Here is a 25389-nt window from a genome sequence, read left to right on the forward strand (position 1 = left end):
AGCCTATGAAGTATCAAATCTCAATTCTCTCCCAACTGAGTAAGATTCTCTCCTATTTTAGTTCTCTTGTCTTTTTTCTCTTCTCTCATACTTTTTTTATATTTTTTATTTATCTTTTTTATATAAAAATTTCTATAATATATTAACGTGATTTAATCATAATTGTTCAAATAGAAGTAAAAAAACAGAAGGTGGGAAGGGTAGGAGTCCAAGAAGTTGATGATGATGTAATACCCAATAAGACCGACCAACCGAACCCCCAGTGGGCCTTTACCGCACCACCTCGTTGCTATTGCTCCGTGGTCCCCACATTCCACACCCCACGTTCTCCTCCCCATTATACGCAAGTTAATTAAAACGCACTCCATCCCACGTGTAGTAGCTATGTTATCCTACATTCCTCACAGGACTTCCTCACATCCTAACCCTCCTTAATCCTAATCATCCTTACTGAGATGGGCAGATTGTGCAAGATAGAGGGCAATTAGAAGGGCATAATTATAGAGAGATTATGCTTGCACGCCTCAAATTATTTCTATCACAATTTTTTAATTTTTTTTATAAATTATTATTTATTAACACTTGATAGAAAAATAATAAAAAATAAAAAATGTATAAGCAAAATAATTTGGGATGTGTGAATATAATTTTCCTAACTTTTATATGTCATCGTTGTGTATTTTTTTATGTTAATGTCAGAGAAATTAAATTTCTAAATCAAATATTGTAAACTAAATAATGTAGATATTGATGATTGAATTATTACTTAAATATTGATTAACGTACTTATTTTTTATTGGTGATACATCATTTGATTTAAAAAAATTTAGTCTTTCTACCATTATTTTTCGGGAGTTTTAACGAAAAGTCCACGATACTGTTCACTTTAATAAAAAAACCACATTTTTATACTAAAAAGTCAATCCTGGTACTATTCATTTTATCCTTTATTTTGTTCTTATCGTTAAAACTCAAAGTTTTCAAATCATTTTCATTAGTTTGCCTTTATTTTTATGATAGTATTATTACTTTTTATTTTTTTATTTTTTTAAAAACAATATTATCTGTACTAAGGGGAATGAGTTAGACTTAGCTTCATAATGAGCTATCAATAATGTGATACAAATTAATCTTTGACAATTATAATGTTATTTAAATTCGTCTTTAACGAAAATTGTACTTAAAATCTCTAACTTATAAATGAAAATACTACTAATTAAATACAGTCGCAGACACAAAAGCAAAATGCATAAACTTATTCGCCGCATGTTAAGCAGATGCTTCAATAACATAATTTCATGAGGAAAAAACCTACACATAATGCCTTATTAGACCAAAATGCTTAGAAACAGTGAACTTTTGAGTGCAAATTAATATTTCTTGCAATAAACAGGAAGAGCCCCACAGACTGCAGACTGCAACTCTGAACAAAGTAAATAACCCCTCATTTGACCAAAGCCTCAAGTTTGATGGAGAGAGCAAGAGATGAGAGAATATTTTTTTAATTATAAAAACATAAAATCGGGAGTAAAGTAAAATGGCTGACATCAGCGTACCTTTGACTCCCCTACTCTCTTTCTTCCTTTCTCTCTCTTGTCTTGTTTAAACCCACACCTCTCTTGTCTTGTCCATCCTCCCTTTCTCTGTTTCTTTTTATTCTCTCGCCACCCAAAATTCCGAAAGAGAGGTATACAGAGACCGACGACGGAGATGGTGAGGGACGACGACCTCTACGTCGCGGTGCCGAGCTTCTTCCGGTGTCCGATATCGCTCGACATCATGAAATCCCCTGTTAGCCTCTGCACCGGCGTCACCTACGACCGCTCCAGCATCCAGCGCTGGCTCGACGACGGCAACAACACCTGCCCCGCCACCATGCAACTCCTCCACACCAAAGACTTGCTCCCCAACCGCAACTTGCATCGCCTCATCCAGATCTGGTCTGACTCCTTCCGCCTCCCCCCGCGCAACTCCACCTCCTCCTCGCCACCCTCTTCACCCTTCCAACCACCACTGCCCAAGGACCAGATCCGCCACCTAATCCACCGCTTGGACGCCTATACCGAACCATCTTCCTCCTTCGATTCCCTTTCCAAGATTGCCCAGTTCGCAAGAGAGTCCGACGACAACCGCAAAATCCTCGCCGAAAGAGATGGTTTCATCCAAGTCCTCGTCGAGTTTCTCGGTGGCAGCGGCAATGCCGAAGACAAAAACATCGGCGCCCTCGAACAAGTTGTGAGAATCCTTGATCTGGTGAAGGACAAAATACAAGACCGGGAGGAGCTGTCGAGATGGATGCTAAAAAAGAGCGGTCAGGATTGCTTGGCTTCTCTGCTCCTTATTGCACAACATGGAAGTGTGGATTCTCGAATCGCATCGGCTGGGGTTTTGGAATCAATATCGGTAAACGCGGAAGCGAAGATCCTGATAGCCGAGAAAGAAGGGCTTTTACCCCAGCTGCTGAAGTCCACGGCTCCGGAAAAGGATCCGACGGTCATTGAAGCGAGTCTCTCTTGCTTGATCGCCCTGTCGACCCCGAAGCGAGTGAAGGTTAGATTGGTCCATTTAGGAGCAGTGAAGCTGCTGTCCAAGTTGCTGTGGGATCCGAATTCCACGACGGCGACGGTGGAGGAGGCGTTGAAGTTGCTGGAAACGGTGTCGTCGGTGAAAGAGGGGCGGGGAAAGATATGCGAGGACGGCAAGTGCGTGTCGGGGATCGTGCAGAGGCTGCTGAAGGTGTCGAGTGCGGCGGCGGAGCACGCGGTGACGATACTATGGAGCGTGTGCTATTTGTTTAAGGAGAGGGCAGCGCAAGAGGCGGTGGGGAGGGCGAATGGGTTGACCAAGATATTGCTGCTGATGCAAAGCAATTGCTCGCCGGCTGTTCGGCAAATGTGTGCCGATTTGCTCAAGATTTTTCGTGTGAATTCGAAATCGGTTATTTCTTGTTATGATACTAAGACCACTCATATCATGCCCTTCTGAGATTTGGGAGACGAATGATATTGTAAATGACACAAATTTTGTTAGTCCAATACAAAGGAGAAATTCGTTTTATTTCAGTTTCTGTTTTTTGTTTTTTGTTTTTTTATCAACATTTTATTTCATTGTGGACGTTAATATACTGGAGGGTTATTATCATGAATGGTTCGTACAAGTGATGGTAGAGTATACGAGTACATTGACATCATCGGTAAGGAAATTGAAGAGACGTGATGTTGTGGTATTGGGTACGTAGTCAACCATCTCTGTAATTATGTTTATGATCTTTTCTATTCCAGATACAATGTAGATGTACAATAGGTGTAAACAGATTTAATGGATCCAAAAGTAGAGCTTAATTGTTGGATCTTTACAATGGATGCAAAGTGTATCTGTGTAACGTTTTTTTAATATAAGTATCGGAGTCTCGCTGCACTCCTGACTCGGTGCTACAAGGGCTTGAACGAAAATACTTATCCGACCCATCAAACCACCGCCACAAAATCCCAATAGTTCCTAATGGGAGATAGCGACACCAAATCTTCATATAGAGTAAGCCTGAAAATTCTTAAGCTTCAGCCGTGGTGGCCCAAAATGGGTCCTCCAAAAACAGCAGGCGAAAAAAAATGGATTTGGATCCAAATTGTGGAGATTCTAGAGATCTTCACATCTTAGTCATTCATCGTGCATCGTGAGATCATAAATCATTTGACCATTTTTTTATTTAAAATTAAGCACAAATAGTACCTGACGAATACTGACCGTTCGATGTACGATGAACGGCTAGAATGTGGGATCCTCAAAATAAATCCGGAGAGGATCCTCTTCCGAAAAAAATACTGGTGGTGCTGACAAGTCCATTTAAAAAGGTGATCACTTGGGAATGCCTAGCATTCGTAGCCATTGCAGGTAATGGTGTTAAGGTTTTAAATATGTTTGCATATGTTTCTAATAGTTTATGGATAATTGATTTGGGTGCTACAAATTATATGATATTTGATTCTATACAAGTCTCACCCCTTAAACTATCCTAAAAAAAAGTTTGTTTTCACCACCAATGGTACTCCTGCCCTAGCTTCTGTTTTAGTTGTTCCATATTTGGAGTATAATCTTTAGTCAATTGTCCAAATATCCATTTCCTTATCTGGTGTTGTAATTTTTTGAACTGAATTTTGCGTGTTTAAGGACATCCAAATAAGGCAAACGATTGGTTGTGGTGTTAGGCAAGGGAAGCTCTATTACTACGATTTGGTGCTAAATAGTTTGAGCAAGTTGCATTAAGCTTTAATAGTGGACAAATATGAGGGGAAGAATAGAAAATCTAACATTTGGTTTTAGGGATGCTTATTTCGAGTATCTTAAGAGATTATTTCCTAGTTATGGGACCATGATTTTCTTAAGCCAGAGTAAGGCTAATTCGAATACTGATACCTCAGAAGTCCAATCATAGGCTCACCATCTTCGAGCGGAGCTAGATTAGACAGAGAAGCGGTGCACCATTATTATGTTCTGGGGCAATAGGCAATGTCCGAGCGACTCCGTTGGAATGGCCATGCTTGTTCCACCAGATCTGATCCAGATATAGACACAAACATATTCCTCACAAGTCTTTGAGTTCTTTCAATCTAGAAATTAGCATGCGCTGCAAGTAATCATAACTCCTAAAAAGGTGCAATATCTACTTCTAGATATCCTCTAAGATTCTTCCGGTTTAGAAAAAGGATTATATCCTAAAATGTTCTATCCTTACCGTATAAATACACTTATCTAGGATTCATCTCTGGTAGTGCAATCTTTGTACTCTAATTCCCTTACGCTTTGCTTGAGTCTAAAACAGCTTACTGTTGGAACCAAATTCGTGCACCTCCACAAGTGGTGGTCAAGTGCAAATTCGAGTAAACCTAAGCAACATGCAAAACAGTAAACAACCATGAGCCAGCCTGAGACTTGGAAGGGGGGAAGGGTTATGTGTCGGCTATAGGTTATTCGACAGTCAAGTTAGTGAATGATTTTGGACTGAAGCACTGGGTGAGAGAATTCAAGTGTTTAGATTTCGTTACTATAGATGAACCCTAGGTGGGTGTATTTATACCGTGGGAAAGAAACATTTGTAGGATAGAATCCTTGTTCTAAGCTGGGAGAATCCTAGAGGATATTTAGAAGTAGATATTGCACTCTCTTAGGAGTTTTGATTACTTGCGACGCACACCAATCCCTAGGTCGTAGGAACTCCAAAACTTATAGGATTTGATTGTGTACTTCTAGATATTCTCTTAGGAGTTTTGATTACTTGTGGCGCACACCAATCCCTAGGCTATCCAGAGGAGTTGTTAGGACTCCGCCTAGTGTCCCAGAGTAAAGTGATGGTGGCACTGCTACTCCTTCTAATACAGCTTTACTAAGAGTTGGTGACTCCATAACCAAATTTCTGAGGTAACTATATTCTGATCAGACTTACTCCGCCCTAGAAAATCATGGTCCTACACTTACTAACTTGATCGTTGGAGAACCTTTGGCCGACGCACACCCCTCTTTGGATCTTAGGCTTGCCCACGGTTGTTCTCTGTTTCACAGCTTGCTTGAATTTATGCATCCACCATCTATGGCCTTGTGCATATTCAATTTCAACACCAGTTTATTTGCGAGGTTTGATGTTTCTAATTTCTGTTGTGATGTTTCTGAACTTGAAAAAAGCTGTTGTGATTTTTTCCAATCAAATTTGAATATGAGTTGCTCATACATTCTGATGTTTATGGTCCACCCAAGGTCACTACCTTGGGTGGATGTTGTTGGTTTGAAATTATCTGTTGATCCTAATCGTGTACTGATTGATAAAGGGATCATCGGAAGATTGATGTACATAACACATACAAGGCAAGACCTCACCTATGCATTGAGTATTGTCAGCCAGTTCATGCATAAGCCTGGAGAGCAACATATGAATTCAGTAATTCGAATTTTGAGGTATTTGATGTCTGCTCCTAGAAAGGGAATTTTCTTCACTAAAAATGTAGATCATTGAAGTGTTCATGCATATAATGATAATAATTGGGCCAAAGCAATAGATGACGGGCGATTTACTTCAGGCTTCACTTTCGTGGGTGGTAATCTCGTTACACAGAGGAGCAAGAAGAAGAATGTTATCGCGCGATCAATTGTAGAAGCCGAATATAGAGGGATAGCACTTAGAGTTTGTAAATATTATGGCTAGGATTTCTCTTGAGGGATTTGGCTATCTGCCTAGACAACAAATGCGATTACATTGTGAGAATAAAGCAGCATGTGATAGTGCCCATAATCCGGTTCAACATGATTGTATATTCTTTATAAAGAGAAGTTAGATAAGAAAATTCCGGAGTTGCCTAAGATTCGACCAGAGAATCAGTTGGCCAACATCCTCAACAAAGTGGTTTCAAATCAAGTGTTCTTAAAGTTTTTGGGTAAGTTGAGCATGTGCGACATCTATGCACCAACTTGAACAGGAGTGTTGAGATATTGGGTTCAAAAGCAATGAGCCTTGTAATTTCCTATTCTATATACAACGTAAATATAATTTATGCATGAACATATTCAATGGATTCAAAGTATAGCTTAATTGTAGGCTCTACACACTGGATCCAAAGTCTATATGTATCTGTACAGCTCTTCTAGTAAAAATAACGAAGTCTTATTCAAAACACTGTTTTTCAAGTCATGATGACTCAAAAACCTATCCCACAAAAACATTCGTGTTGCTTAGCTGCGTGCACAGCAACCCAATGAGTAGTTTTATTGCATTATCTTGAAGCAAATTTGACCACAACGGTCCTTAGTTGAGAAGCCAAATTATAATTCCGTGATTTCATTGATATCACTATTACAAATATTTACTAGTCAACTGATATAAGGTACAAGTAATCTTAAACCCACATGAATTTACAAAACCTAGCCCAGAAAAATCCTAAACAGATTTTCTACACTAACGCAGTCGCACCCTCCCGCTCCACCTACACATAAAAATACACTTGCGAATGATCTCACAACCCAACGGAAAGCACCCTACTTTGGACTAGAGCTCCATGCCCCATCAGAATTGAGCTTCCCCTCCCCAAATGCCAGTTTCCTCCACTGTAAAGTGAGCAGAAATAGTTGTATTAACCTTTGTATGAAGGTGTTAGGGCTCAAAAATTTCACGGTCGTACGATCTTGTGTCACTCTCAATATATTTTGCGCATTTATTGGAAAATCAATAATAAGCAAGTTTTTAAATACATTTAGTACTACAGTATAGTGGTATTCATTTTTACTTATAAGTAAGAGGTCTTAGGTTCAATTTTCACCAAAGGTGAATTTGAACCACATTATTGTTAGCCCATTGTGAGGCTAAGTTCATCCTCTCCCCTTTAGTGTAGATAATATTATTTGTTTTAAAAAATAAAAATAAATAAATTCTCATACCATTCCAACAAACAAGGAAATGTATCATGCCATGCCAAGTACACTCTTTTAAACCCAGCACCTACCAAGCTCACATGACCCAGAAGGTCTACAAGGCTCATGAAAACTCTTCGATAATAGAGACTTTAGTTTACTTGGGAGCACCAAAGTTCAAGCCCATTACTTTGGAGTAATCCCACACTAGGTAAGCAAATTTTCCTTGGTTCCGAAGCGTGACATAAAAGGTTTAAATTATTCCAACTGGTTTGAGAACTTTGTATGAATACTCAAATTTACACTCAAAATTGAACTAGGATTCTATATTTGTTTCCTACATTGTTTTATTTTTTAATAGGAATGGCATAAATATTGTTTCGGTATGTTAGACACTGTTCTCACAAATTACAGGATTAATAGTAACACAAAACCTATTATTGTTTTAGCATTGAGTTTTGTAAGACAGGAGGTGTACTATTTTGAGTTTTGTTATTCGATTCTAGTGTGGAATTTCTTTCCAATAAACCCTGAATTCTAATTAACAATAATATGGTATTGTGCAGCTATGTAGCAAAAATTAAATTATATGTAAATTAATATAATTTTCAAAGTTCACCGCATTAGCCACTGGTATCTTCATTTGCATAGTCGCAGAGCCCAAGACTCCAAGTGGTGTACATGATTGTGAGTTGCCATACAAATTACAGTAAAAGAAAACCTATCCGCATTCCGCAGGGTAAAATGTACGCCCATAACTGGAGATTAAGAAATGTTGAGAGAACACTGACCCAGAGCAATTTTTTTATTTTTTTTAACAAACAATATTATTTACAATTAAGGGGAAGAATGATGAGCTTAGCCTCACAATGGACTACAATAATGTGTTACAAATTCATCTTTGACGATGATCAAACTCAAAATATTTCACTTACAAGTGAAGAATAACACTACAAAATTATAATACTAAATGGCTACCTGAAGCATTTAGAAGCGAAGAAAATAAACTAATATAACGATTGAAACAAATTATGAATACCAGTTGGTGTGAGTGTCGGAATCTCTTTCTGAATATCTCGACTGATAATTGTGGAAATGGGGTAAAAAAAGACAGTAACGTTGACAGAAGGCAGGGATATGATATTACTGCAGCTTGAGTTCGATTCAATCATACAGTACATCTCTTTATATAAAAATGTACATATAGCATTTAATGCCAAGGCTCCAACACGCCAACGAGTTTACATGGATAAGACATTTCAAAATTTTGTGATAAAAGTAGCTTATACTATTTCACCCACATATGCATTTACACCATGGCATCCCTCTTCTTTTACCATGCTATCCACAATCAGTGGCAAAACCATGAATTGTCGCCGGGGGTAGGGGGCGAAATTTTAAAGAGAAAGGTTCCAAACTAAATTTAGACAACCACATTCTTCTATATAGTAGACAACATTAAATTCGTTCATGTATTTATCAAGACAAATAAGTTACAATTGTTGTCAACGAGATTTTATGCCGTAAATTTGCTACTCATTGATAGCTTTAAGTGAAGGGGGCATTGCAGTGATGCCCATCTCTTTGATCATAATACTATATGGCCTCATTTGGTTTAGATGACTGAATTTACATGTTTGTCCATTCAAATCCCATCCTAGAATCTAAACGAAGCCTATATTTGATACAAGCAACTCTAGTGTGATATGCCAAATGTGAAAACAGTGAACCTTATTAACTTTTCCTTTCAAGGTAAAAAAACTACAACTTTAACCAATAGTTGATGCATCAACTCCTTTCAAGCATCAAATTTTAACAAAATTTGAACTCTTTCGAATAATGGCAGCTAAATTTTGCCTTAAAATCTACGATTTTGAGGACCATTCTGACTCCCACAATGAGATTAGCAAGAAAAACAAAGGATTTGGTGAAAAGCTAGTCTAAATCAAAGATCAAATTGCAATAAAAATCATGTAAAAATATGCATCAAGATTCAATTCTTTAAATTCCAAGCAGGAACAAACATATCCACTTATTCATCAATAATCAATGATTCATATCAATAATTAATATGTATATTACGCTGTAATTCTTATAAAGAATGCCAATTAAGCAAATGTTTATGTTAAATTATGAATTAATAATTTAAATTACAAAAAGGCAGAAGGTACGACAGTGGGGTGGGAGGTAGGGAAGTGAATGTGTGAGAGATAATGGGGATGAGTGGTCCCCCTTTTGTGTGTTTTTTTTTTATATTTTTAATGCCCAAAACGACGCTGTTAGGCGTCTATTATTTTTGTTTTTCCAAGGCAAATGACTTGTCTTGTTTGTGGGATTGCTTGTAATAAAACATGGCCACTGCACAGATATGTAGCCTACAGTAGCCATGGCTTCACCTTGCAGGTTTTCCGACGACACTAGAGGGGCGGACCATTGCTTCTAGGCTTGATTTCCGGCGAGTGGAGGGGTTGCCACCCCTCCCAGACCCTCTATAGCTTTGCCACTGTCCACAATAGTACCAACATTTATTTATTTTTGGTTTGGTGAGAACATAGTATAGTTCGACATCGAGAAACGAAAGGGTGTTGATGTGATGACCTGTCCCGAATAAATATTTATATTTTATCCCCGAGTATGTAAAGTGACGATAATGCCCTTGAGGCTTAGTGACGTGGATGTATGTATATAGTGTTAAATTAATTTTCTTGCTGACGTAATTAAATTGTACGCGTCATCACGAGTGTGTTGACGTGAGTTGGGGCCGAGTCGGGTTTGTAGTGAAAATGTTATGAAGGAATAAGGAAATTGGGTTGGTTTCTTTTGGTTGGACCTAATTGCATGAACCTTAATCATGCAGCCCAATTAAGGCTTGAGGCCATTTAAACTGGCCAATCCGGACACACACACACATACATACACATGTACAACCTCACCATCCCTTTCCCTTTTTCTCGAACACTTTACCGTTTATACGATACGACCCCTCCAGCCTTCAAACACCATCAAACACTCACGGATCAAGTGATTGGAGGTCAGCATCATCTTCCTTGCAACTCCACGAGTCTAGTGACACCTTTGGAACAAAGAATAGTTCACGAGAACCCGAGAACTTAGGAGCTCCGGCGGGGTACCCTGTTTCCCCCATGGGATCGTCGAGGTTTCACTTGCTTTTGAGACTCAAAAAGGTATCAACACAACTCCTTTGGTGTTTTAGACTAGTTTTGGTTAACTTTGGACGTCGAAATAAGCTTGACTATGGGTTTCCAAGTTTAGCCGGAATTTCGAGGAATTTTCCGACAACTTCTCATCGGTTTTAAGGCTTCAAATAGGTAAGGTTAGGTAATAATCTTCGAGAGCTTCAAATTCATATAAAATTCATGAATTTTGGTTGAGACTTGAGTGAGATATTGAAGTTTTAAGTTTTTCTAGAAACCGACGACGCAGTCGGCGACCGGCGGTGGATTCCGGCGAAGCCATCAGAGAAGACAAGGAATATTCCGTCAACTTTGACAAAATATTCTATCATTTAATGGAATATTCTCTAACGGTGTTAAAGATTCTGTCCAACGTGCCAGGCACGTGGCTACGCGTGGCCAGCGCCTGTGGCCATACCTTGGCTGGCACGTGGGACGTCGGAAAATTATAATATGGAGATGCTCATGGTGTTGAGTAGGCCACGATGGTATATTCAAAGACCCCAATTGAGCAACGTATGAGAAGTTATTACACGATTTTGGTTATGTGCTTAAAATTAACGTTAAAATAGTTGTTTCACATATAGGTGAGACATTTTTGAAGGACGAGCGCAGCCAGGTGAGACTCGGGGGTTACGACCCTACTACATACCAGTGAGTGGGGCTTTGGTTTTCTACATATACATATATATGCTTTGTATTTTCCTAGAAATTGTTTTAAATGGGTTTACATTTTTTTAAATGCCATGTCAATTGCGTTGCATTTTAGTATATGCATTAGTATAGATATGCATATTATTATATGATGCTGCGGATGCAAAGGTAAGCTTCAGGTGAGTACATATTGATGATAGTGATTGCAATGTGTATGGTTATGTTGAGATACATTTAGTGCTCATTATCCTGCACTCCGGTGTTAGTGCTTCGCCCGAGGCCAGAGCCTAGCCTTCACATGATCGTTCACCTCCTGCACCACACGCTCACCTTGGATCCAAGGCAGGTGCCAGCCTGTTGTACAAACCACATTAGGTGGTTCCAACTCGGAGGTGACTTGCGATACTTCGCACAACCTTCACGTGATCGTAGCACTTGAGCGTACCTATTAACACCCATCCTGTCGTACATACCACATTAGGTGGTTCCAACTCGTGTGCTGGATTTGGTAGATGAGTTATAGGTTCAGCCGTATAGGTCCCGTTAGGTGACTCTGGCTAGCGTATCATTTTACATTGATTTATTCCACCTGGCTTACTTATTTCATTGTTGAGATACTTGACATGGCATATACTTGGTTTTCACTACTCTCAATCATGATTTCTATATACGTATGTATTATTATTTTCTGGGAAATTATACGGGTTTTACGATGAGGGGTTATTACTTTTGGAAAGAGAAATGGTTTTGAAAAGCTTTGTTTTTGCCCACTCACGTTTTCTGTTTTGCGCCCTTCCAGGTTCTAGGTAGAAGTTTGGGTTGGTGGCTTATGAGGATTCTACGGCAATTCTGACAGACTTCAATTCATGTGGGAACTTTCTTTCTTTCATGTCCTGTATAATTAATACTAAGCCTACTGGACTGCACTTAGGTTACCTATGCTATGAATGTGTGTATCTACTCTTTAAATACCTTCACTCGCACTTATATATTTGTCTAGTGTAAGTTAGCTAGTTTGGTTTTCATTTACTCACATTTTCATATCACTATCACTTGGGCACTGCGCACATGGCTACGTCATCCTCATGTGACGGCCAGCACACCTTGATTTAGGTCGGGGTGTGTCAGTTTCCCTAATTGGGCTGCATGATTAGGGTTCATGCAATTGGGTCCAACCAAAAGAAACCAACCCAATTTTCTTATTCCTTCATAACATTTTCACTACAAACCCGACTCGGCCCCAACTCGCATCAACACACTCATGATGACGCGTACAATTTAATTACGTCAGCGAGAAAATTAATTTAACACTATATACGTACATCCACGTCACTAAGCCTCGAGGGCATTATAGTCACTTTACATACTTGGGGATAAAATATATATATTTATTCGGGATGGGTCGTCACAGTTGAGAGTATAATCCTATATTAAAAAAAGAAAGTATTTAACATGCGTTTATAAGTAGTTTAACTATTTCAAATATTATCATTTAGTTATATGATGAAATCTCAACTCTCTTTAGATAGAAATAGGATTAGAGACATGTTATGAGAAGGCAAAGGGAAAATCTATTAAAAATGAGAAGTGCAAAGTCGGATGCACAGAGAGTATTTTATAGCTCTCTACTGTGCTGAATAAAATACGTGTGGTGCAGGTGCTATTGGACAGTCGAATGCACAAAGACTATTAACAAATGCAGTCAATTAGAGAAGCAAGTAAATAGACTACCTTTACAGTTCAGAGTAAGATAGACAGACAAAGTACCGCAATTGCTGAAATGGTTGCTTTGCTGACTCTAATTCTAAGCTTTCTTTATAAATTAAAATTGGCTTGATGGCTAGTTGGCCACAAAGGTATGAAAGGGATTGGAATCCCAATCCATAAAGAAAAATGCTAAAGGAGAGAAATATACAAATTTGACTACTCCAAATCCGTAAGACATATGTGTATGCATACGTACTGGGTTAGGATTCGGAGACACATTTTTAACACATATTTTTGTAGAGTTCATTTTGAAATGTACTTTAACAATCTAACTATATATCTTTTATGCCTTCCTAAAATATCATTTAAAAAAAAAATCACCAAAATCCGAAGTCATTTCAACGTTAGATTAAACTTGAGGTCATACAGTTCTAGAAAATGTACACTAAATTTAATCCAACGGATAATTTTGAATTTAAGTGACTTTTGGTGACACACCCTGATCAAGATCAAGGCGTGTTGGCCGTCACGTGAAGGTTACGCAGCCATGTGCACAGTGCGGAAGAAATAAAGATAAGAAATATACGAATAAATAAAAACCGAAAGCTACTAATGTGCACTTATAAACATGAAGTGCTAGGAATGAGATACAAGTGTAAATACTCCTAATCAGAGTATAGAAAGTTTAGGTGCAGTCCAGTAGGACAATTACTAGTTATACAGTACCAGAAGATGTCCTACAGTTATTTTATTTTGTTAGAACCACCGAGATCCTCAATGCCACCAACAAGTCTACCTAAAACCTAGAGGGGCGCAAAACAGAAAATGTGAGTGGGCAAAAACAAAGGTTTCAAAATCATTTCATTATCTAACACTCTAACTGTAACAGCCCATCCCAAAATATTGGAATATTTTATTTTCTGATGGCGTGAAAAGACGATTTTGCCCTTGGGTTAATGAATTTTGTTGTGGCGTTGTATGGCTTAAGTTGTGAATGTGGACAAATAGGTTAAGTCCCTAATATTTTGGAACCAATTAGGGACTTAGACTTGAATTATTTTTGTTGTTGTTTTGCCTTGGTTGGCTGGATCACACACGGACCACACATTAACCCACCCGTTGACCTTTTCTCTCTCCTCTCCCTTTCGATTTTCTGCAACGTCCGTACAAACGTACGGACGAACCTCAAACCAACCCATTTATGCACAGATCGAGCTTGTGATTAGTACCATCTCCTTTCTTTCGTCATCGCGAACTCAACCATACCAATTGTTGGACGTGAAACCTTTGAAAACCCGAGAACCCAGGCACCCCGAAGAAGGCACTGTTTATACTCTTGCGATCGTGGGGGTTTCAGTTGATTCTGAGCTTATGGGAAGCTTTAGATCACCCTCATGATGCTCGGAGTACCATTTTCACGAAGTTTGGACGTCGGGATTGTGTAGAACCAGAGAACCCAATATTTGGTACTGTTCATGTGCTCGTGGAAATTGAAGGTTTCAAGGTATTTGGAGCTCATAGGGAGCTTAAGGACCTCTCCACGAAGCTCAGAGAGGAAGAATGAGGTGATTTAGACGTCTGGAGACCGAGATTGAAGCATCACAGTTTGGCCGAAATTATTGAAGGATCTCTGGCAAATTCTCGAAGGTTTTAGGTCCAAATCTTGGTAAAGTTTTGTTTCTTATGTTGTAAGCTTCATTTTGGTGAAGATTTCATGAAAAATGGTTAAGAATTGACTGAAATACGAAGCCTGGAAAAATTTCCAGAAACCGGCGAATTGCAGCGGCACCGGCCACGGTCTCCGGCGAACCAAGGAAGAAGGAGGAGTATATTCCGTCAAGTCTGACGAAATATGCTAACGGCATCAGTTATATTAAACGGTATATGCTAATTTTTAACGAAACATTCCCTAACTGCCGTTACTGTTACCGTTAAGGTTCCTTACGCGTGGCGGCGCGTCTTGCCGTGCACTCGCCGGCACGTGGCGGCGCGTGGGTGGTCAGAAATTTTTTCTAAAATTATGGGGTTGTTCGTGAGGTTGAGTAGATCACTGTGGTATATTCATATACCCAAATTGAGCAACGTATGAGAAGTTATTTCCAAGGTTTTGATTATGTGCTTAAATAACGTTATTTCGGTTACTTCTCATATAGGCGAGGCTTATGCGGACGATGAGCAAAGTTAAGGGAGGCTCGGGGGCTATGACCCTTCGACATATCTGTGAGTGGGCAGTTTTGTTTTCGTATTACCTATATACTATTGTTTTTCCCAGAAAATGCAATTATATGAAAATATGTTTTAAAATGCCATGCATGCAATCGATGAGATATTTGAATTGATAATTGATGCATATATATGTGAATTGACGCTGTTGACGCACAAGTGAGTTTTTACATTATTCATACGATTTATTTTATGTGAATTGCATTGGAAGCTCATAACCTGCACCCTTGGTGTTAGTGCTTATATTATTCACCACACCGCACTCTCGCCTTGGATCCAAGTAGGTGGATGTCGTACAGACCACTAGAGGTGGTTCCGACATGCCAGTCGTACAGACCATTAAAGGGGTTCCGACTGGTGGGTGACCTTAGATTATGTGCACAGATGATTGATGAGAGAAGCACTAGAGCGTATTATTACACCATTATAGTCGTACAAACTACTTTAGGTAGTTCCGACTTATGTGCAGTGTAGCGCCATACAGGTCATAGTTGGTGACTCCGGCAGGGCCGTACAGGTCACAGTTGGTGACTCCGGCTGGATGAGATTTTGAGCTATAGTTTCAGCCGTACAGGACCATTGTAGGGTCTCCGGTTGATTTATTTTTCACCTGATTTATATTGATGCATTCATATTATAGTTTGGCATGGCATGGCATATTTTTCCGAAAAGTGTTAAAGAAATGAGTTTTGAGATTTATGAAAGTATATTTGTACATATGCTATTTTTCTGGAAAAGTACAGGTTTTACGGAGAGGGGTTACAACGTTTTGAGAAATGTTTTGTCTTGAAAAGATTGGTTTTACTGACCCACTCAACTTTGTTTTTTCGCCCCTCCAGGTTCGAGATAGAGCAGAGCTTTGGTGGCCACGAGGTTTTCAACAGTGTTCTGACAGAATTTCACAAACGTAGGTTTCACTTTCGGGTATTATACCTTAGTATTTATGTCTTTAAAGCTTCCGAACAGTGTAAATGGTTACATCACTCTCACGTGACGGCCAGCATACCCTCCTTTGGGACGGGGTGTGTCACTAACCCTTCGCCATAAAACATGTATAATTTTCCCAGAAATAGAATATAAACATATGCATAAATATATATATATATATCAATTCAAATCGTGCTTCACATCTTCATAATTATAAATATGCCATGCCAAAACATAAAATAGAGTAAGTAACTCAGGTGAGAATAAATTCATGGAAAATAACATATTAGCCAGAACCCCTGTAGAGGTTTGTACGGCTGAATTCATAGCTCATTAGTCAATCTAGCCATAGTCACTACAATGACCTATACAGCACTACACTGCACACAAGTCAGAACCACTAAAAAGGTCTGTACGACAAGACTGAGTGTAATATAATGATGCTCAATATTGCGCTCTCATGATAGTTGGGCAATAACTCGCTAGTCACTTACAAGTCGGAACCACCTATGATGGTCTGTACGACAAGAATGTGCACCTAAATTGGATCCAATGTGAGCATATGGTGCGGGAGGTGACATTATATATAGGCCTGTGTCATATCTCTGGCTAATCACTAACACCGGGGTGAAGGTTTATGAGCTCTATACTTTTCAATTAATCACAACCGTTATTCACATTTACAATTCATAAACTCACCTGGGCTTACCTGAGTGTCCACAGCACCACAATTATATATTATGCATCATATACTAATTCATATATTGAACATAATTTATATGCATGGCATTTCAAGGCATACTTTCATTTAAACGCATTTTTTGGGAAAATATCAAGTATATAAGTATATACTGAAAACCAAAAGCCCATTCATTGGTATGTCGAAGGGTCGTAGCCCCCGAATTGCCCTTGACTGCGCTCGTCCTCGGGATAAGCCTCCCTTATATGTGAAACAACTATAAAAACGTCAATTTAAAGTACATAAACAATACTAGCTAATAACTTCTCATACATTGCTCAAATGGGATATTTGAATATACCAACGTGATCTACACAACCTCACGAACATCTTCATATTTTTAGAAAAATTTTCTGACGTCCCACGCACCGCCACGCGCAGGCCAAGGCACGGCTAGACGCGCGGCCCATGCGCAGGCACGTGCCTGGCACATTAACGGTAGCAGTGACGCCGTTAGGAATATTCCGTTAAAAAGTAACATAATATGTTAATTTTACCTGACGACATTAGAATATTCTGTCAAAGTTGACGGAATATTCTTCTCCTTCTTCCTTGGTTCGCCGAAGTCCAGCGCTGGTGACCTCTGTGTTGCCAGTTTCTGGAAATTAGAAAAACCTTCATTTCTCTTCCATTTCTTAACCAATTTCCATGAAAATTGAACCAAAATGATCCTTATAATAAGTAGAACAAAATCTTACCGATTTTAGAACCTAAAGTTCACAAGATCTCGCCGGAAAAGCTTCAATAATCCGCCCACATTTTCGAACTCGTCGATCTCCACTTCCCGACGTCCAAATCACCTCGTTTTTCTTCTCTGAGCTTCATGGAGATGATCTAAAGATCTCTAGAAGCTTAAAATCTCCTAAAAACCCCACATTTATGTGTGCATGAACAATACCTAAATCGAAGCACGTGAGAAACTAGGGTTTTTGAAGGTTTCAGGTCTCAAAAATGGTATATATGAACTCAGAGATTTGCAAGGACTTCGAATCTTACCTTCTTGACGTCGATCCATGCGTATATGGTTGGTTTCAAAGTTCGTCTGTACGTTTTGTACGGATTTTCTGAAAAATCAAAGAGGGAGAAGAGAAAGAAGGCACGGGAGAGAGGGAGAGTTTGTGTGTGTGTGTGTGTGGTCCATATGGGTTACCAACCAAAACCAAAGAAAACACTTTGGGTCCTAAGTGTTCCAAAACTTAGGAAAAATTTAGAATTTGTCCAAATAAAACTTAACTCACTTAACTACACAAAACGTCCAGGGGTAAATAGGTAATTTCATGCCTAGAAATATAATATTTCGGGACGGGCTGTGACATTTGGTAGACATGATCTTTTGATCAAAACCTAAAAGATAAACATTTAAATCATTTCAATACATCACATATCGAGCTTCACAAAAACTCCCTTAAAATATACAAAACCAAGTTGTCCATCTTTTTTTTTTATGAGTACATTGATATTTTTATACTAAGGGGAGGGAGAGTTTGGTAAAGCCATACAATGGGCAGCCTAATTTGGTATCGAATTCGCCATCCACGAGATTCGAACCTAAGACCTCTCACTTCCACGTGAAGAGGAATACCATCAGACAGTAGTACTGAGTGGCAGTTAGTCCACCTTATTAAATTTGTTAATTCACAATATAAATAAAAGTGGGTGAATGAGATCCACTACAGATCTTTGTGTTCAGTCGAGATATCCGGACCATTCAAGAGAGAGAAAAAAGATCCGGATCGTTAAAATTTTTGTGTTTTTGTGAAGTGAGCCAATGGAATGGGCTAATGGGGCTGTATAATTGAAATTGAGTGGTTTGGATTCCTAGATTCACAGGCTCGTTTGGATCCCTAAATTTTCAATCTCAGAACATAGAAATCGAAGTAGATCTCAATTAGTGAAAAAGATGAGTGTAAGACTGACTACAACAATAAGGCTCTTTTGGGACACTCTATTTGCAACAGAGCACTCGATTTAATTGTTGATAGGACATATGGAGGTCTTGGGCTTTTAGGCCATCTCCAACCGAAGGGTCCAGAGGGCCAGAAGGTCGAATATAGCCCGAAAACCGTTTCCAACCGAGGGCTAGGCCAGAGGGCTCGTGGGCCCCACGAATCTGAAAAGGCTAAAGGGCTAGCCGCATACAGCCAGCCAGCTAGCCTGGGGCTGGCTAGAAATTCCAGCAATCTTGTCGGATATAACTGACAGGAATATATTTAATATAAGGGAGACTTTGGATGCGGTCCTTAGTTATGAATATTCTTTGATTGAAATCTTGTTGGTTTTTAATTTTTGATCGAGGTCCCTGAAATTAATTTGATAATTTATTTCTATGTACGTTACTATATTTTTTAAAATTAAAAATTAGAAATTTTAGTTGTTTATATAAATTAGATTTTAAATTTAAAAAACCATAATTTGTGGGATTAAAAATATTAAAATATAAATATACTATTGTGTGTGTGTATAAACATGGGTACATTCATCAAAATTAACCAAAAAATTTATTGTATCAAAACATGGGTACATTCTTCTAAATCACAAAAAAAAAAAAAAAAAAAAAAAAGATATTAGGCTTAATAACATTAGTAAATTTCTTCAATTAAACTTGATATGGATACATTTTAAAATCAAAGAAAAAAGAATGTACCCATATACGTTTAAAAATGGATTAGAAAAAAATTGAATAGATTTTATATATAAAAAAAGAGGGTACATTTTACATATAACAAATTGGTATATTTAAGAATGAGTACATTTTAAGATTAAAAAGTTTTACATGAATGGGTACATTTAGCAAAATAAAAAGTACAAATAAAAACAATATATGGGTAAAAATACAAATAAACTTTAAAAAATATGGGCACAAAAAGAAATTAATATATGGGTACAAATTAAAAGTGAAAATAAAATTGGTACAAGTTAAAAAAGAATTACAATTAAAAATGGGTACAAACTAAAACTAAAAATATATGATAAAAAATTTAGTCATAAATATAAATATACTAATTGTAACATTTTTAACATTAAATGAATGTATTTAGAAATAAAAAAATATTTTATTATTGAAATAATTAATGATGTTATTAATACCCAAGGACCTTTATCAAAATTTGAGAAGGAATAAGATTTTAATCAATGAAGTAGCAAAAAGAAGGATGAGAATCTAATTTTCCCTTAATATAAATTTATTCATGTTGGTTATATCCGACAGGAATGCTTAAACAAAAATTTGAATCGAACGGCTAGCTGACACCAGTTATCGTTTGATTCAAATGTTTTTTTTTTTTTGGTTTTTTGGGTCAATTTTTTTTTTTAAATTCTTAAAAATTCTAATTTTTTCCCTATAAATACCTAAACCATTCATTCACCATTCCTCACAAAATTTTCACCATTCCTACACCATTTCAATTCTCATATTTTCTTTCATGTTTCAAAAATCTATCTTTCAATTTTTTCAATAATTTTCAAATGGCCTCGTCTGCAGTGAAAGGTAGGGCTTAGACCCGAAAACATGATGAAGCTCTTTGCAAGGCTTATAGATGGGTGTTGGAAGATAGTGTGAGGGGGAATTGTCAAACAAATGATGGTGTTTAGAATCATGTGTCCAAAAAAATACATAGAGTTCTATGAAGGCACCACTCCACTGAATATCAGAAACCACGAGAGTTGTTCTTCAAGTTGGAAGAAACATCTTCAGCCAAGTTTGAACAAATGGCATCAAGCATTGTTAGCAACTGCAAGTACACATGAAAGCGGCGCTAATTACTACGACAAAGTAAGTGTTTTTACAATTTATTTTAAATATTTAATTATATTACATTTAATTTCATAAGTTAATTTCCTTTAATTTTTGTAATTATATTTTTCTAGGTACGCCAAGCGGAGGAATTGTACATGGAGAGCAGCTCAAAACCCTTTTAGTTTCACAGTTGTTGGAAAATTTGTAAAGGGAGGGTGTTATTTGAAGATCCACCTCAACATAGAGCTCCTACACCGGTGTTTGGAATTGCATCCTCAGTTGCAAATATGGATGAAGTTGGATCTCCTACCATTCAACAAACAAGGGTAGAAAATCCATGTTCGGGTGAAGGTTCCATACCTAGGGCTATGGGTCGAAACAAGGCGTGAAGGTTGAAGGAAAAGGGCAAGGCAAATGATGATTACACCGCCCAACATGAAGTGGCGGCCTCATTGCGATTAATGGCGGAGCAAAATGCCCTTGAGGCAGAAGAAAGGAAGTGTAGGCATGAAGAACGGGCCAAACAAATACAAGAAGAGATGGATGATAAGAATATGGAAATGAACACTTCGAATTATACTCCAATGAGTAAGGCCTATTTTGATAGGAAAAAAAAGGAAATTATGACTTGGCGGCAGTTGTTTACCTCTGACTATACTCCTACAATGGTGGATGATGAAGATGATGTTGATTATGGATATTAAATTTAAGTTATTGTAGTTTTTAAATTTAAGTTAATGTTGTTTTTAAATTTAATTTGTAGTTTTAAATTTAATTTGTAGTTTTTAAATTTAATTTGTCGTCTTTAAATTTAAGTTGTAGTTTTTAAATATAAGTTGTAGTTTTTAAATTTAAGTTGTTGTTTTTAAATTTAAGTTGTTGTAGTTTTTAAGTTTAAATAATAAATTATGTTTGGCCCTATGGCCCTTTGGCCCTCGGTTGGAGACGGTTTTTTGTGACAGGGCTAAAACGAGCCCTATGACCCTTTGACCCTCGGTTGGAGATGGAGGCAAATATGGCCCTGTACTGTTCATTAAAATATTAATATATTGGAGGACGAGAGGGTTAAAACGAGCCCTCTGGCCAGCCCTCGATTGGAGATGGCCTTAAGTGCTCGGCTTCATCCTTACAAGTTCATTAGGCCTTTGGGCACGTGTTCCTTTGAGCCTGTCGGGGTCAGAAAGAACCCTCGTTAACAGGATTAACATCGGTTGAGAAATGCAAATTCAAATGTTGGGGGGATGGTTCCCCATTCACTTGGGAGTTGGGAGGGCCCCTACTTTTTTAAGTTTACATTTCTCCAGGTTCTTGTATTAATATTTACAACTAACTATATTTAACAATCTAAATGTTTAAAGTGGATTTAAAAATAATTATGGGGTCATAATTTTCTCATAGCACTGTGAGATTTTGAAATTGTATCAATTTATATTTTTGACCATTTTGAACATCTAATCTTTTATTAAATTGATGAGTTTCTTTTTTTGTCACTATGTATATAAGGGTGTAATATTTTGCCGAATTACTGTATCAACCGAATTACCAACTGTACCATATCAAATTTGCACAAAAAATTTGTACCATTACATATTTGTACCGACACATAAATTTTTGGTACGATTAATGGTATCTAAAATCAGTACCAATGGTATACCGTACCTAACCGATATATTAATTTTATATTATTGTTTGGGCCTGAAATATGGGTTTGGGTTGAGAATGAGTAACTCCAGTTGGATAATAGTATACCGTTCAGTCAGCACATCCTCATTTTATATAACTAAACAATATAGTGTTGAAAACCGGTGACACCTTTAGTTTGAATAAGTAAATAATATTGGAGCTATAGAATCAAGCAGCATAAGAGCATCTTCAATTTGAACAAGTAAACAACATTGCTTCTAGGTTGGTTGGTTATCTATCCAAGTCTGGGCAGGCAAAGAGTTCTTAATTATTTCGCCCAAAAAGGTCACTTCACTAGGTTCCCAGCGAAGTGAAGGTTCTATGATTGGTTATTGTCAAATGCATTTTGCAGTATAGTATTCAGACGGTCGAACCATATTCACCATAAAGACATTCGTAAGACCATGTATTTTAAATTATATTTATTTACTTTCAAGTTTAATTGAAAAGTTGTGTGATATTTTACTTACATGTATTAATCATACTTTGATTCCTTGACGTGTTGTCTTGATAACTAGCATTTTGCATGACACTTATATAACTTAATTTGATCTCATTACTAGTATGTAATAATCCATTTAAGTGCGTGTCAATGGTTCCCTCATCTTATTTGCATGCATTTAAACACCAACTGCTTAGAAATTATGTCCAGCTCCACCTCCCTTCCTAATGTCATATCCTCATGTCATTGCTCTAGCCATTCGACACCTCAAGTGCTTATTCACCAACATGGCCGACCTATGTGTCCTATAAATAGCATCACTACTTCTCAAGTTTTATTTATATCAACTTTTCACCTCTCTTTAGTTATGACGTTGCATTGCATGCATATATATAGTAGTAGTCTTGCCTGCATAATATATATATATATATATATATATATATATATATATATATTGAAATATAATATATATTGAGAGAGAGAAAAGAAAGAGAGTCAAGGGTTACACTATGTTTGGATGAGGGAAATAAACTTGGAATTTCGATAAAAGTCAAAATTTATAAATTGACATGCACCAATTCCCTTGTTTGGATTCATAAACATAGAAATTTAGAATTTCCGTATGGAAAAAAACTTGGAATTTGGGACCTTCAATTCTCAAGTTTAAATTTCATGTAAATAGGTGTCATTTTCCAATTTCTATAATTGAGAGTTTAAAAATAACAAACTCCGTGTTCAATTCTATTGTTCTTTTAGGTTAACCAAACAAGAAAATTCACAAATTTTAGAAAATAAATTCTCGTCATTTTAAATTTCCTTAGTAATCTTAAATTTGTTCCTTCAAACATAGTGTTAGTGAGTTGGTTGTGTGGAAATTGTTAATGGGCTTGTCTTGTTGAGGTTCTAGCTATCGATCGAGGTGAATAGTTTATGTAATGTGTTCAAAATATTCTTGTTTTCGGATAATATGAAAACCATGAGTTATCATGGGATTTATTGTATTTATAAATCTCGATACATTTTTAAGTCAAGCATGTTTGATTTCGTGTAATCGCTTTTTATGCGTATATATATGTTCTATGTGGAATTGTTGGAGATGTTCATGAAGTATGAGAACTTTAGTGCTGAGTTATTCAAGAGATAAATGTATGGCACAAGGGGATACTAGGGCAAAATGGCCAATTTAGGGATCACATGGTGAGCTACATATTATGAAGGATAACCAACATGTGAAGGGACGATGTGATATGACACTCCGTGACTAAAGCTTTGATATTATTTTCACATTTTATACAAGCTGAGGTTGTGTTAGACGAGGGATTCAAGGGTTTTTATTTATTTTGTCTACCTTGTAAGGGTTTTCAGATTATTGAATAAGAGAAGATTTTTTTTTTAAATTTTTTTATATACTTTTGCTCGCGCACCGCCCACGAGTTCATTTTTTCCACTGACCTCGGGTCCATGGTGTGACATCCCGTCTTGAGGTTTATCGTATTTAATTCCCATTAGTAGTGAAATTATCAAAATACCCTTGAGATGCCACGTAGGCCTTCCACATGGACCTCAATTTTTCCTTTCACTTTTTCAATCTTATTTTACTATTTTCGAATAGTACTCAATTTTACAAACACGTGGCCACATATAGTGTAATTTTTTCGGGGTTATATTCGAAATAGTGTAATTTAGCTAAGATAATTTCAAATTCTAATAACGGACCTCGTGCAGTGTGCATCACTACTTGGCCATACAAGTGGTTTTAAACAAATAATTATTTTGGGTTCTAAAACCCACTCTTGTCAACAACACCCACCAGACTCATCATTTCACCCAATTAGTTCTTCCCTCTCTCATGTCACATCTCTCAATCTCTCCCTTTCCACTTTATTCACTCTCTCACGTGACTCTCTCTCTACCTACTCAGATATCACTCTCTTCTTTTTAAAAAAAAATATTTTCATTTTCTTTCTCTCTCTCTCTGTTCCCACTCACTTGCCCTCAGCTCTTATCTTTTCCCTTTCTAATTCTCTCGATTCCCCTTCTCTCTCTCACTCACCTTTACTCCACGAGAACACCGCCACCACCTTGCCGCTGCGACATCGACGAACTGCACCAACCAATCTAGGCCAGCTCTCATCTCTCCCGCTCTCATCCCTCTCGTCCTCCCTCTACCATCAACCGGAGCACCACCATCACCATCCCATTGCATTTTCGGTGAGCACCACAACCACCTTAGCTCCCAACCCTTTTTTCCCGTACGACCACTCTTTCTCTCTCTCTTGGTGTCGATATGGAATTCAAAAATACCACTATGTTGAAGAGGCTTCATGAGAAATGGATGAACGTGTGAGAGACTTGTATTCGTATTTCTTCCTTGATTAAATGCAATGGGAAGGAGTAAGGCCGATCCAAATTTGATACCTTAGAAGTCCTGTCATGGACTCACCAGCTCCAAGCAGAGTTGGATCAAATGGAGCAACAGTGCCACCATCATCTTGTTTCGGCCCAATAGGTGAAGTCTGAGCTATTCCACTGGATGACCATGCGTGTTTTGCAAGACACGCAATCTGATCCATACATGAACACAATCAGATCCTCAAAAGTCTTGGAGTTCCTAGATTGTAGGAATTAGCGCAAGCCACAAGTAATCACAACACCTAAGAGGGTGCAATATCTGCTTCTAGATATCCTATAG

General features: G+C 37.7%; 1 protein-coding gene, 1 long non-coding RNA gene and 1 pseudogene across 3 annotated transcripts; all 3 read left to right on the forward strand.

Annotated features, from left to right (window-relative positions):
* The first annotated feature begins 1583 nt into the window (after positions 1-1583).
* On the forward strand, positions 1584-3062 carry LOC126631090 (U-box domain-containing protein 28-like). The gene has a single exon (XM_050301258.1). It carries the CDS (start codon positions 1711-1713, stop codon positions 2983-2985), a length of 1275 nt encoding a protein of 424 aa, XP_050157215.1. The 5' UTR covers positions 1584-1710; the 3' UTR covers positions 2986-3062.
* A 10829-nt stretch (positions 3063-13891) lies between these two features.
* Positions 13892-16263, forward strand: LOC126626525 (uncharacterized). 2 transcript variants are annotated; one of them, XR_007624715.1, is made up of 4 exons: positions 13892-14613; positions 14714-14827; positions 15101-15167; positions 16010-16263. It is a non-coding gene; the product is annotated as an uncharacterized LOC126626525 (long non-coding RNA). The 2 variants fall into 2 exon arrangements; XR_007624714.1 differs by having other exon boundaries at positions 13892-14827.
* Positions 16264-20579: 4316 nt separating this feature from the next.
* On the forward strand, positions 20580-21264 carry LOC126629431 (uncharacterized; annotated as a pseudogene).
* Positions 21265-25389: the final 4125 nt, after the last annotated feature.

This window comes from Malus sylvestris, chromosome 1, assembly GCF_916048215.2.
Source record: "Malus sylvestris chromosome 1, drMalSylv7.2, whole genome shotgun sequence".
In the NCBI taxonomy this organism is placed as follows: domain Eukaryota; kingdom Viridiplantae; phylum Streptophyta; class Magnoliopsida; order Rosales; family Rosaceae; genus Malus; species Malus sylvestris.

Coding starts and splice junctions, on each gene's coding strand:
- LOC126631090 (XM_050301258.1), top strand. CDS start 1,711: ATGGTGAGGGACGACGACCTCTACGTCGCGGTGCCGAGCTTCTTCCGG.